The sequence below is a fragment of the Entelurus aequoreus genome, linkage group LG09 (genome assembly GCF_033978785.1).
Source record: "Entelurus aequoreus isolate RoL-2023_Sb linkage group LG09, RoL_Eaeq_v1.1, whole genome shotgun sequence".
Lineage (NCBI taxonomy): Eukaryota > Metazoa > Chordata > Actinopteri > Syngnathiformes > Syngnathidae > Entelurus > Entelurus aequoreus.
In genome coordinates this window covers 22,175,088-22,190,837 of record NC_084739.1, presented here as the reverse complement: position 1 = coordinate 22,190,837, position 15,750 = coordinate 22,175,088, and the positions used below count along the sequence as shown (strand labels likewise).

General features: G+C 38.7%; 1 protein-coding gene across 4 annotated transcripts in view; it reads left to right on the top strand.

The window, feature by feature from the left end:
- slc35f3b (solute carrier family 35 member F3b) overlaps positions 1–15,750 on the top strand; it is a 166,002-nt gene that overhangs the window by 56,115 nt on the left and 94,137 nt on the right. The window contains exon 1 of one of the 4 annotated variants that reach the window (XM_062058326.1): positions 12,894–13,146. The exons of the other annotated variants lie outside the window; for them this stretch is intronic. Coding sequence (XP_061914310.1) covers positions 13,071–13,146 — 76 coding nt within the window. The 5' untranslated portion in view covers positions 12,894–13,070. Of the gene's footprint in view, positions 1–12,893; positions 13,147–15,750 lie in introns of those variants that run through there. 4 annotated transcript variants of the gene reach the window in all.

The window sequence follows — 15,750 nt, the reverse complement described above, 5'->3', positions numbered from 1 at the left end:
TTCACTCTAATTACTAAATTAAGGGCGTGCCCTAATTGCACTGCAGTAAATGTCCTCTATAGCATTTACAAACAGCATGCTAGCCCAGCCACATGTTGTATGTTGTTATTACTTGCACACACAGGAGACAGCAAAGCATACTTACTCATCAGCCACACATCTTACACTGACGGTAGCCGTATCAAACAACTTTAACACTGTTACGTTACAAATATGCGCCACACTGTGAACCCACACCAAAAAAGAATGAAAAACACATTTCTGGAGAACATCCCACTGTAACACAACATAAACACAACACAACCAACACCCAGAATCCCATGCAGCACTAACTCTTCCGGTCTAGATTATACACCCCCACTACCACCAAACCCCCCCACCCCCGCCCCCCTCTCCGTGCGTTGGTTGAGCGGAAGAGTTAGTGCTGCATGGGATTCTGGGTATTGGTTGTGTTGTGTTTATGTTGTGTTACAGTGCAGATGTTCTCCAGAAATGTGTTTGTCATTCTTTTTTGGCGTGGGTTCAAAGTGTGGCGCATATTTGTAACGTAACAATGTTAAAGTTGTTTTTGTACGACTACCGTCAGTGTAAGATGTGTGGCTGTTGAACTAGTACGCCTTGCTGTCACTTACGTGAGCAAGCTGGAGCTGCATTCTACATGTGGCCGAGCAGGTACACTGTTTAGCCAGCCTGTAGAGGGTGCCAAAAGCAGTGCCATCACGCTCTGATATTCGGGAGCCTCCCGGAAATTACAGGTGTTTGGCAAGTATGACGCTATAAAGCGCCATCTCACTTTAAATGTCGCGGGCCGCACTAACATCAAATTTCCCCATTGAGATGCGTGCCGGTGCGTGTGTCAGAGACCCCTGGTGTGTCTGAGACCCCTGGTTAACATAGCACAAGGCAATTAAGCTTTGTATGCAGTGTTATTAATTTAAAATTTTCAAAAAAATTCTGTGGCTCCCATTAATTTAATTAATTTGTGAAACTTTCCAAAATGGCTCTTTGAGTGGTAAAGGTTGCCGACCCCTGCTGTAGGGGAGTCTGGTCCTGCTTCCTCTTCGCTTTGTAGATCTCGGGTCAAGACAATATCTTTCTGTTGATTACAATACATGAAAGAAACAGAACACCTTCATGTTGCTTCCCATCCTACACAGTGGAGTTTTACAAGCCTTCTGCTTGGTAGGATTAAAGACAGCTTTTGTCTGCTCGCCGGGAACTCATTGAAACAAGAAGTTTTGTGATAACTTAGATACAATTATTCTGACAACTTTTATTTTCTAAATGTCCATAAAAAGGTGAGTGCAAAGCAATCGGACACATTTTGGACAAAACTAGCTTAATTATGGGCGCCTTCTTGTACGCCGTGGCCAGGTGGGGCAGCGGACTGAGAGCGGGGGACGCAAACAGGCTGGACAAGCTGGTAAGGAAGGCCAGTAACGTGGTGGGAGTGGAGCTTGACTCTCTGGCGGTGGTGTCAGAGAGGAGAATTCTAGCAAAGGTCCTAGCCATTATGGACAACACCTCCCACCCACTACACTTGGACCTGGTGGAGAGAATGAGCATGTTCAGTGGAAGGCTCAGACTCCCAAAATGCAACACGGAGCGACACAGGAAGTCCTTCATACAGACAGCTATCAGACTGTATAATACATATGTTCCTTTTTGACTGTACTTGAATGTATAATAGACTGTATTTATATTATTCATATGTGAATAATTCTGCATAATAGACCGTATTTATATTATTCACATGTGAATAATGCGGTCTAATAGACTGTATTTATATTATTCACATGTGAATAATACTGTATAATAGACTGTATTTGTATTATTCACATGTGAATAATGCTGTATAATAGACTGTATTTATATTATTCACATGTGAATAATCAGAATCAGAAATGCTGTATAATAGACTGTATTTATATTATTCACATGTGAATAATGCTGTATAATAGACTGTATTTATATTATTCACATGTGAATAATCAGAATCAGAAATGCTGTATAATAGACTGTATTTATATTATTCACATGTGAATAATGCTGTATAATATACTGTATTTATATTATTCCCATGTGAATAATGCTGTATAATAGACTGTATTTATATTATTCGCATGTGAATAATGCTGTATAATAGACTGTATTTATATTATTCCCATGTGAATAATGCTGTATAATAGACTGTATTTATATTATTCACATGTGAATAATGCTGTATAATAGACTGTATTTATATTATTCACATGTGAATAATGCTGTATAATAGACTGTATTTATGATTCACATGTGAATAATGCTGTATAGTAGACTGTATTTATATGATTCACATGTGAATAATGCTGTATAGTAGACTGTATTTATATTATTCACATGTAAAAAATACCTTAGTGTTTATTGTTTATTGTGAGCGAACTGTGGTGCTGAATTTCCCCCAGGGATCAATAAAGTACTTTCTATTCTATTCTATTCTATTCTATTAATATCTACTGTGTTGCTTATTCCTATTATTTTTTCACAAATACACAACATATACATGGTGTTGCTGTTTTTAAACTCAAAACCTTGGAATTTCTCACACAGTTCAATGAACTCAACAAAATAACCACTTTACAGATGGAAATAACGCAAATATGCTATAATCTGGGTCATTTGCAGTCTGTACAGTGGGGGTCCTTGAATGCACCACAGTTATTGGCATTGAGATGCAAAAGTGAAGCTTGTACATAACTTTCTCGTCTGCTGCCACAGATACATGTATTAAATGCTTACCTTTCTACTATTACCTCACTCATCCTTGTTGCAAAATGTTGGTGCTTTGTGTGAATGTTCACAGGTGAACTTTGATGACAACATGACGTCTGTGTTGAGTGAACAGAGAAGTGTTCATGCTGGGTTTGCCGCTACCCTGAACCATTTTGTATTTTTGATGGAGAGAGTAGGTATTCTTAGACATTCCTAATTAGATTTAAAACTAACCTATTATTTAACTTTTACAGCTACATTCTTCCATTGTTTTCCGCTGAGTATTGTTGGCGATTTTTTAATTTTTATTGTTTGGATTTAATGGGCGAAATAGAGGAGTTCCCTTTAGCTGCGCTTAGGGTTGTCCCGATACCAATATTTTGGTACCGGTACCAAAATGTATTTTGATACTTTTCGATACTTTACTAAATAAAGGGGACCACAAAAAATCTTATTGGCTTTATTTTAACAAAAAATCTTACAGTATATTAAACATATGTTTCTTTTATCGCAATCCAAGAACCATTTTTGTCCTTAAATAAAATAGTGAACATACTAGACAACTTGTCTTTTACTAGTAAGTAAACAAACAAAGGCTCCTAATTTGTCTGCTGATGTATGCAGGAACATATTGTGTCATTTCGTATTTATTTTATTTTGTCAACATTTGAAGGACAAGCTGTAGACAATTGATTATTAATCTACTTGTTCATTTACACTTAATAGCTAGTTATTTTCTGTTTTAACATGTTCTATCTACACTTCTGTTAAAATGTAATAAACACTTATTCTTCTCTTGTTTTGATGCTTTACACAAATTTAGGTATCGATCCGATACCATGTAGTTACAGGATCATACATTGGTCATAATTTAAGTCCTCATGTGTCCAGGGACATATTTCCTGGGTTCATAAACATAATATGATTTTTTTTTAAAGGAAAAAAGATATTGTGATTATAAAAAATATCGATCTAATCATTGTAGTAACGGCTAGATACACTCTTGTACTTTGTATCATTACAGTGGATGTCAGGTGTAGATCCACACATTTGTTTATGTTCAGGAGCGCCAGGTTGTTAGCGGTAACGCCGGTGAGTTATTGTATCCTCCTATGGTGTATAGCAGTGTTTTTCAACCTTTTCTGAGCCAAGGCACATTTTATTCATTGAAAAAATCCAGAGGCACACAACCAGCAGAAATCATTGAAAAATGTAACTCAGCAGCCGATATTCACAATAAAAAGTTGTTTTCGCAATTGTTGGATACGAATTCAAACCATAACCAACCAGTTGTGCGAACGCAATCCTTCTTTGTGGTGACATTGTTGATTGTCGTGGCATGTACGGATGTACTTTGTGGACGCCGCCGTCTGCTCCACGCGCTGTAAGTCTTTGCTGTCGTCCAGCATTCTGTTTTTGTTTACTTTGGAGCAAGTTCAGTTTTAGTTTCGTTTTGCATAGCCATCCCTAAGCGTTGGATACCTCTTTACCGGCAAGTTGCCTCCCGCATATTGTGATCACGACAAACCATGTTCCCGACATCTACAAAGCAATTAGCTACATTCTGCCACCTACTGATATGGAAAACACTGGTGTATAGTGAAGCATGTTTAGCTATTCCTCGTCCTGCAGGGATGATACTTGTAAGAAATGTACTTTATTTGTCGCCATGGAGGAGAGGATTAGTGATTTAGAAGTAGCTAAAACACTGCCGACTGCGGATGGGCATTAGCCGCTAGCTAGCTATCCATCCATTTTCTACCGCTTATTCCCTTCGGGGTCGCGGTGGGCGCTGGAGCCTATCTCAGCTACAATCGGGCGGAAGGCGGGGTACACCCGCTAGCCGTGTCTTAAAGCACCTCTTGCTGAGCAGTGTTTCAGTGGTATAACTTCACCTTTATCTTTAGTTTTTAAGCCAAAATGCGTCCATTCTCATTTTTCTGTCCACACACTGTGTCTGCCTGTAAGTACTCCGTGATTGTGCGCTGCCGAACATGCCCCTCTGCTCGTAAAACCAGCAATTTCGATTCCCGTTAAAAACAATCAGAGAACAGGTACTTTTTAGAAGCGTATAGTACTGATGATGATTCATTAGTATCGTGGTACTTTACTAGTACCGGTATACCGTACAACCCTAGCTGTGTTGTAAGCGGACATTCATTTACAAGTTAGAAGGCATTAAAAAAAATCCATCCGTCGTCATGTCTTTCATAATGATTATGAATTCCCAAAAAAGTGCAGTTCCCCTTTAAAATATGACCCCTTTTTTTGCCAAAAAATGGAAGACGAAAACCAAAATGGCCGTCTTCTTGTTTGTTTTCAGTTATGGTTTCCTGAGACTTTTATGTGCGTCCCGTCATGATAAACGTCTCTTGCGATTTTCGTGTCGATGCGTGAAACTGGTAGGAGGGACTAACTTTTTCTAATTTCAAAAGGTGGTGCTATAGAGCCAATTTGAAGAACAGGGGGCGGGGGTCTTAGCCCCCAGGAGCTACCTGTGATGCTTGCACCCTTCAAACATTTTTGCACTTGCAAGATCTTTTTGCTCACAATTTTTTGGCACTGTATTGGAATTACACAACAAACACTGAATACATCTGAATGGTTGAAAGTGGAAGTGTTAATTTGATTACATGCTATAATGTGATTTATTGTTATAATTGTATTGCATGTTATTTGTATCTCTTTAATTTAGGTAGCCAGGGACTTCAGATGGAAATTAGCTATTTAGCTATAATCTGGTGCACAACATATCTGTCTTTGAGCTTCATGTTTCTGTGCATTGTCCCTTCAAATAAAGACTAAACTAAACTAAGAAAGCTTCAGTCATCTTTAGTAAGCATGCCACATAAGGACAGCGTTGCTGCATGGAAAAGCTTGCAAGCGACTTGCACACATGTTGAACTTGCACAGATGATTGCAGTGTAAACAAACTTGGACAGCACTACAGAGTTGACCTGAAAACAGAGGAGGTTCTGGTGGAAATAAACTTTCTTGCCTGGAAAACAGGGGCTGGATGTCCATCCAAAGATGTGCTGCCTGTGCACAACCTCTTTGATTTAGAAGTTGTGTTATTGTAGTAGAATTACACAGCAAATACTGAAGAAATCTAAATAGTTGAAACGCAATATCGTTAGTTTTTTCTGTTACTACTGTAATGGTCATTTAAGGCATTTAAACCACAGGTGTCAAACTTAAGGCCCACATGCCACACCTGGCCAGTAGGGATGGGTGATATGGACCATCATAATAACCTGCCATTTATGGTGAAAACGATGACAGTGAAGATAAAAACCACCCATAGAACTCCACCTTTTTGACTATGAGTTTGTCAGTGCATCCATTCTTCAAAGCCCCCAAAACACAAGTCTAAAAAAAATAACACTAAGGCTATCAAACTGTAACAAAGCTGGAGTGGTGTGCTTTGCCTAACATACCGTATGGAGGTTATTTTTCTGTCAGCAATATTATAGACATTATTATTATTATGAGTTTGGTATTACGAATCAATCAGATAGTGTTATGATGCAACTTCAGCATAAAACTCTCCCGCGCTCCGGTCGCGTAATTTCGACTAATGATGACACTTATCATAGGCGTCATCATTATTCACCAAAATTGACAGTTACAAAATAAATAGTTGGCAAATTAGCAGAACCAGGCGAAAAATAATGTTTTAGGAACTCACGTCAATCAAAAGCTATTTGCACATGGACACATTTAATCGGATTAAAAACCTAACCGGAGTAAAAATTATTCATGTAAACACGCCATTCAGAATATGCATACCCGATCACACACGTTTAGATCAAAATTGCATTCCGCGTGAAAACACATCTTCTGAAATTTGTGTTAGATTTATCTTCACTGCACATGTCTTTGATGTCAGCTATACTCTGGTGGTGGAGGGGGATTTAATAGTCTCGGAATGAAGCGATTGTCGTGCTGCTGACTCCCCCCATTCAAAATGTAGAGAAGTAGCGGTATATACTGTTGAGTTTGTTGCTTTAAAACGAGACTCGCAGAAACAAAAGTATGGTCTAGAGCAGTGTTTTTCAACCACTGTGCTCCAGGACACTAGTGTGTCGTGAGATATTGTCTGGTCTGCCGTAGGAAATTACGCAACTTCACCTAATTGGTCCAAAAAATATTATTTGCAAATCAATAATTATAATCTGCAAATAACGTGCCGTTGTCTAGTGTCTGTGCTGTCTAGAGCTCGGCAAGGTAACCATGTAATACTCCATATCAGTAGGTGACAGCAGGTAGCTCATTGCTTTGTAGAAGTCGGAACGCGTCGAGGATGGTTTGTTGTGATCCCAATATGCAGAGCACAGCGGGAGACAGCGTGCAGGTAAAAATGTATGTTACGCTTTACCCAAAAATGAACAAAAGGCAAGTCCCGCGAGGAAAAGGCACTGAAGCATAGGGATGGCTATGCAAAACGAAAGTAAAACTGAACTGGCTACAAAGTAAACAAAAACAGAATGCTGGACGACAGCAAAGACTTACAGTGTGTGTCCGTACGTGACGTGACAATCAACAATGTCCCCAGAAGGATAGCGTCCGCACAACTGAAATAGTCTTGTTTGCCAATACAAAGCAGGTCAGGCAGTAGCACTCAAAGGAAGGCGTGAAACTGCTACATGAAAACACCAACAAAATAGGAAAAGCCACCAAAATAACAGCACAAGACAAGAACTAAAGCACTACACACAGGAAAACAACAATGAACTAAAAAAAAAGACAACCTGATGGAGTTTAATTTTTTAACGTTTCCGCTGGTGGTGTGCCTGCGTATTTTTTCAATGAAAAAAATGTGTGCCTTGGCTCAAAAAAGGTTGAAAAACACTGGTCTTGAGTGTCATGTGTCGATGTAGCAATAAAAGGAGTGATCCAGTTGTCGTCTGAACACGCTGTTTTATTCACGACATTACGGCTAATTCAAGTGCTAACTGCTAGCCTCAAACACCTACACAGAACAGAGTCGTAACATAAAGACGCACCGCAACCCGTACATAATCACAACAAAATAGCACAGAACAGCTCCATTACAAAAAGAGAGGTAAAACAAAAGTAGTGAACAGAAGGAAACAATTATAAGTTCAAAAGCACAAATCCTTGTTTGTTTACAGTGGAAGTCACTACTTAGTCAGCACATGCAGTGAGCAAACTCGTCCAAAAGATGGTGCCATAGCACAAACAAATAACACACCTTTCGGTTTATGTTAGGTTCTGCACGTGTCAAAGTAAAGCATTCCGATTTAAGGCGTGATGCATGAAAAATCACTTCAATCATAATCATATAATTTTTTTAGGGTCCATGAACACATTGTAATCCGAATGATGATCAGATTCAATAAATGTGGGCTAATGTTCCACCACTGATTGCCAACACGCTCTTCAGAGCAGACATCAAGGCAAATGTCCCTAAATCTTCTTTCATAATCTTCTCCGCAGTTCAGAAAATGTTGACTTCGATTTCACAGAATCCTTGAAATTGCAACAAATGCGCCATTACTGAGACGACTGCAATTGAAGCTGTCTGCTTCCGAGTTTTCTTCCGTAAACACTGCAGATGTGCGACGTGACGCCATGTCTGTATTTGGGTCAGTTTGCATTCACATTGGAGTCTGGACACCTTTTTTTTGTAATGTGAACGATTATGTAAAAAGATCAGATTTTACCCCCCCGAAAATCTGAATTGGACATCCTTCCATGCTGTGTTGTGAACGCACTGAATGTAGCTTTAATGCTGCTGCGGTCTGGCTCGACCTTGCTAAGGCAGGGTGTCAAACTCATTTTAGCTCAGGGGCCGCATGGAGGAAAGTCTGTGCACACGTGGGCCGGACTATTTAAATCATGGCATTAAAACTACAAAATAAAGACAACTTCAGATTCTTTTCTTTATCTTACTTTGGCCAAAAATAGAACAAACACATTCTAAAAAATATTACAAAAAAAATATAGAAAAAACTACCGGCAGCGGTAAAGTTTAGATCCATGAAGGAAAGAAGAAAGTGAATGAATGTTTAGAACTGAATACATTTACATATGCATACAAATTAGTTTTCTTCTGTATTTTTTTTTTTAATGAATTAAGTAACGTTTATGACAACCTTTTTCCAAAACACAATATAGAATGTTAGATATAACAGGATAATGCATACATTTATCATTTGTTTTCAAAACGTTTTTTATGACTTGATGGGGTCCCTGGGACCAACACTGATGGAATATTGGTGCGTGCAAAACAGCAGCAGGCGGCTGTGGTTGTAATACTAATCAAATATCATCCCAGGGGCCATAGATAATTAAGTCGCGGGCCGGATCTGGCCCGCAGGCTTTGACTCTGACACCACTGTGCTAAGGTAACAGTGAAAACGTGGACTGGATTTTCAGTGTAATGTGGGCATTACTGATGGAACAGATTGGATTGGATAATAAGTGCTGACAAAGGGTCTTCGAATGATTGATAATCATAGTGAATAATGACAGGTTATATTATTATTTATTTAAACTCATATTACTGCATTTTAATATTGATTTTTTCTCCAAAAAAAAAAATCACACCAAATTATTTAAGGGGGTTCAAGTAATACGTTTCTTATTATAAGAAACTTATATTGTGATACAGTTCTGAGCCATATCGCCCAGCCCGGGGGTCAGCAACCCGCGGCTCTAGAGCCACATGAGGCTCATTAGCGCCGCCCTCGTGGCTCCCTGGACCTCTTTCAGAGATGTGTGAAAATGGAAAAAGATGAAGAAAAACATATATTTTTTGTTTTAATATATTTTCTGTAGGACAACACACATGACACAAACTTTCCTAATTGTTAAAAATCCCACTGTTTATACTAAACATGCTTCACTGATGCGAGCATTAGGCGAGCGCCGTTTTGTCCTACTGATTTTGGCGGTTCTTGAACTCACCGTAGTTTGTTTACATGTACAACTTTTACCGACGCTGCCACAGAAAGACGTGTTTTATGCCACTCCTTTGTCTCATTTTGTCCACTAAACGTTTTATGCTGTGCGTGAATGCACAAATGTGAGCTTTTTTGATTTGATTGATTTGTTGGAGTGCTTATCAGGCATATTTGGTCAATCCATGACTGCAAGCTACTCGATGCTAACATGCTATTTAGGCTAGTTGTATGTACATATTGCATCATTATGCCTAATTTGTAGGTTTATTTGAGCTAATTTAATTTCCTTTACTCATGTCCTCTGTGTATTTAAATCATATTTGCATGTCTCATGACACATTATCTGGATGTAATATTGGCTGCATTTCTCATAGTTGTTTGTGTGCCATGTTGTTCCAGACCACAGCAAACATTACCCAGCTTGTAAAGATTGTAATAAATCTATTAGAAGAAGACAGCTTGCAGTTTCCTTAAACTTGGACACACACATCTATACCTTTGGCCATTCTTAACCAGTGATTTCCAGAAGTTATCTCATCCTCTGAGAAGCCTCCATTTTACTAATGATTTCCAATGTTGCAAAAATGTGTAGAATGAAGATTTGCATCAGCCTTTGATAATAGGCTAATATAGCTAGTATAGACACTTACATCATGTGTTGCCTTCATTATAACACTTATATAAGACTTTTAAAGTCATTTTGATAGTAGGCTAATATAGCTAATATAGACACATCATGTGTTGCCTTCATTATAACACTTTTAAAGTCATTTTGATAGTAGGCTAATAAAGACACTTACATCATGTGTTGCCTTCATTATAACACTTATAAGCCTTTTAAAGTCATTTTGATAGTAGGCCAATATAGCTAATATAGACACATCATGTGTTGCCTTCATTATAAGACTTATATAAGACTTTTAAAGTCATTTTGATAGTAGGCTACTATAGCTAATATAGACACTTACATCATGTGTTGCCTTCATTATAAGACTTATATAAGACTTTTAAAGTAATTTTGATAGTAGTCTAATATAGACACTTACATCATGTGTTGCCTTCATTATAACACTTCTATAAGACTTTTAAAGTAATTTAGATAGTAGTCTAATATAGACACTTACATCATGTGTTGCCTTCATTATAACAATTATATAAGACTTTTAAAGTCATGTTGATAGTAGTCTAATATAGACACTTACATCATGTGTTGCCTTCATTATAACAATTATATAATACTTTTAAAGTAATTTTGATAGTAGTCTAATATAGACACTTACATCATGTGTTGCCTTCATTATAAGACTTATATAAGACTTTTAAAGTCATTTTGATAGTAGGCTACTATAGCTAATATAGACACTTACATCATGTGTTGCCTTCATTATAAGACTTATATAAGACTTTTAAAGTAATTTTGATAGTAGTCTAATATAGACACTTACATCATGTGTTGCCTTCATTATAACACTTCTATAAGACTTTTAAAGTAATTTAGATAGTAGTCTAATATAGACACTTACATCATGTGTTGCCTTCATTATAACAATTATATAAGACTTTTAAAGTCATGTTGATAGTAGGCTACTATAGCTAATATAGACACTTACATCATGTGTTGCCTTCATTATAAGACTTATATAAGACTTTTAAAGTAATTTTGATAGTAGTCTAATATAGACACATCATGTGTTGCCTTCATTATAACAATTATATAAGACTTTTAAAGTCATGTTGATAGTAGGCTACTATAGCTAATATAGACACTTACATCATGTGTTGCCTTCATTATAAGACTTATATAAGACTTTTTAAGTCATTTTGATAGTAGGCTAATATAGACACTTACATCATGTGTTGCCTTCATTATAACCCTTATATAAGACCTTTAAAGTCATTTTGATAGTAGGCTACTATAGCTAATATAGACACTTACATCATGTGTTGCCTTCATTATAACACTTATATAAGACTTTTAAAGTCATGTTGATAGTAGGCTACTATAGCTAATATAGACACTTACATCATGTGTTGCCTTCATTATAACCCTTATATAAGACCTTTAAAGTCATTTTGATAGTAGGCTACTATAGCTAATATAGACACTTACATCATGTGTTGCCTTCATTATAACACTTATATAAGACTTTTAAAGTCATGTTGATAGTAGGCTACTATAGCTAATATAGACACTTACATCATGTATTGCCTTCATTATAAGACTTATATAAGACCTTTAAAGTCATTTTGATAGTAGGCTATTCATTATAAGACTTATATAAGACCTTAAAAGTCATTTTGACAGTAGGCTATTATAGCTAATATAGACACTTACATCATGTGTTGCCTTCATTGTAACACTTATACAAGACTTTTTTTTTAAGTCATTTTGATAGTAGGCTACTATAGCTAATATAGACACTTACATCATATGTTGCCTTCATTATAAGACTTATACAAGACTTTTAAAGTCATGTTGATAGTAGGCTATTATAGCTAATATAGACACTTACATCATGTGTTGCCTTCATTATAACACTTATATAAGCCTTTTAAAGTCATTTTGATAGTAGTCAAATATAGCTAATATAGACACATCATGTGTTGCCTTCATTATAAGACTTATATAAGACTTTTTTAAAAGTCATTTTGATAGTAGGCTACTATAGCTAATATAGACACTTACATCATGTGTTGCCTTCATTATAACACTTATATAAGACTTTTAAAGTAATTTTGATAGTAGGTTACTATAGCTAATATAGACACTTACATCATGTGTAGCCTTCATTGTAACACTTATATAAGACTTTTAAAGTCATTTTGATAGTAGGCTACTATAGCTGATATAGACACTTACATCATGTGTTGCCTTCATTATAAGACTTATATAAAGCTTTTAATTTGTTGCAGCTCCAAACAGATTTTTTTTTTAATTTTATTTTTGGTCCAATAAGGTTTTTTCAACATTTTGGGTTGCCAAACCCTGGCCCAGCCCTACCAGAATAAATGAATTTTGATCCACTCACTTTGAGCCGAACACTCCTGCGCAGGGGGAGTCGGCAGCTTCGGGAGGTGCTTCCACGGGCGAGTTGGTGGGCGCGCGTGACGTGGGAGAATTGCAGCAAATGTACGTGAGGAGAGACCAGCACCGGCAGGGGGGGTTGCACACATTTAGGGGATGGAGGAGGGGGCTGCAGGGAGGAATAAGGAGTCAACATCATCATCATCATCACAGCGGAAGTTCCATGTAAGACTAGATGGACGGCGCAAGGACACCTGGAACGTTAAGAGTCCCGTCAAGAGGTCTGGTGGCGTCCGGTGGGCTCAATCCGCTTTAGGGATGTAGTCGAAGCGGTCCCGGAGCTCAACCCACCCGAGCTCGGCATCATGAAGAAACACTCGGCCAGGGTGGCCCCGCTGTCCGCCTGCAACAGTCCGGTGCTCACCCTCACCAAAGTGGAAGGTAGGCGCTGAAACGCTGCATTAAAAAAAATAAAAAACTTTTTTTTAAAATTCGCGTCGACAAAAAAAATCTGCAGGCATATAATAGACACAAATGTCAGGTTGGATTGATATTAATTTAGGAAACTTGTTATTGTAGTGCTCCACACTGCAAATACACTAGCATTACTTCCATGTATCCAGCTACAAAACATGACTTTTATTGGGACGCACAGCACTTGATAGCAATTAAAATGTTACATAATGCAACCTAAAGGGGGGGGGGGGGGGGGGGGTAGCATGCATGGGGTTATTTGGAGGTTGCTGAAGGGCACCCCAGTAGGTATTGGTAATAATCCATACAAAATATACATGTATGTGAAAGGTGTACCTTAGTCAGTGTTTTTCAACCTTTTTTTGAGCCAAGGCACATTTTGAAAAAAAATCCGGAGGCACACCACCAGCAGAAATCATTAAAAAACGAAACTCAGTTGACAGTAAAAAGTTGTTGTCGCAATTGTTGAATATGACTTTAAACCATAACCAACCATGCATCACTATAGCTCTTGTCTCAAAGTAGGTGTACTGTCACCACCTGTCACATCATTCCCTGACTTATTTTGAGTTTTTTGCTGTTTTCCTGTGTGTAGTGTTTAAGTTCTTGTCTTGCACTCCTATTTTGGTGGCTTTTTCTCTTTTTTGGGTATTTTCCTGTAGCAGTTTCATGTCTTCCTTTGAGCGATATTTCCCGCATCTACTTTGTTTTAGCAATCAACAATATTTCAGTTGTTTTTATCCTTCTTTGTGGAGACATTGTCGATTGTCATGTCATGTTCGGATGTACATCGTGGACGCCGTCTTTGCTCCACAGTAAGTCTTTGCTGTCGTCCAGCATTCTGTTGTTGTTTAAGTAAACAACAACAGAATGCTGGACGACCAGTTAGGTTTTAGTTTCGTTCTGCATAGCCTTCCCTAAGCTTCAATGCCTTTTCTTAGGGGCACTCACCTTTTGTTTATTTTTGGTTTAAGCATTAGACACCTTCTTACCTGCACGCTGCCTCCCGCTGTTTCCGACATCTACAAAGCAATTACCTACTGATATGGAAGAGTATTACACGGTTACTCTGCCGAGCTCTAGACAGCACCGACACTCAACAACAACACATAATTTGCAGACTATAATTACTGGTTTGCAAAAAATATTTTTAACACAAATAGGTGAAATTAGATAATCTCCCACGGCACACACAGTGGTTGAAAAACACTGACCTAATGCATGGCATGAAAGGCCCAAAAAGCCGTGGGTCCAGCAGATGTGAGGATGTCGTCAGTGCAGCAGGGATTCCCTCCACGAGTCTGCAGCCTCCCAGCCACGAAACAAAGCCAGCACACCCTGCAAAAGTGTTGATAGCGGAGTTCATTCTCCGTCTGGCAGCTTTGTGGCGCCTGCAGGAGCGCCGAGTGTTTATATTCGGAAGGACAACAACACATGTCTCTCCGGTGGTGCTTGTTGATGTTCTGCTGCATCACCATATAACAGCTAACACGTCCCCCAGACGCCCTCCTATACTCCCCGTCAGGCTGTGAGAGGTGTGATGTTTACTTGTCAGCTCCAGCACTGAGGGGATGTTCTACTGTCGGACGCCGCCGAGTGCTGCAGTGAGCAAAAGGCTGCCGAGCGGGAAGAACGTGGAAAATAAACGCCAGCTCATTTGCATTAGAGAGAAGAATAAAAGAATATGACGGCGGTAATTTCTCGCGTTTATTGCAGCTTTTTAATGAGCGTTGTATTGTCTGGGGCAGGGGTCAGCAACCTTTACCACTCAAAGAGCCATTTTGGCAAGTTTCACAAATTAAAGAAAATAATGGGAGCCACAAAAAAAAATTTAAAATGAAAAACACCGCATACAAAGCTTAAATGCTTTGTGCTATGTTAACCAGGGGTCTCAGACACACGCACCGGCACACACTTTAATGTGAAAATTTGATGTTAGTGCGGCCCGCGAGTTTTGAATGAATGGCGCTTGATAGCGTCAAACTTGCCAACCCTCTCATTTTTTCCGGTATCAGGGCGTGATGACACTGCTTTTGGCGCCCTCAGCGTACCTGATCAACCACATGTAGAATGCAATTTCAGCTTGCTCACGTAAGTGACAGCAAGGCGTACTACCTCAGCAGCCACACAGCTTACACTGGCGGTAGCCTTATAAAACAACTTTAACACTGTTACGTTACAAATATGCGCCACACTTTGAACCCACACCAAAAAAGAATGACAAACACATTTCTGGAGAACATCTGCACTGTAACACAACATAAACACAACACAACCAATACCCAGAATCCCATGCAGCTCTAACTCTTCCGCTCAACCAACGCACGGAGAGGGGGGGGGGGGGGGGAGGTTGATGTGTGGGGGGATTTGGTGGTAGCGGGGGTGTATAATCTAGACCGGAAGAGTTAGGGCTGCATGGGATTCTGGGTATTGGTTGTGTTGTGTTATGTTGTGTTACGGTGGGATGTTCTCCAGAAATGTGTTTTTCATTCTTTTTTGGTGTGGGTTCACAGTGTGGCGCATATTTGTAACGTAACAATGTTAAAGTTGTTTGATACGGCTACCGTCAGT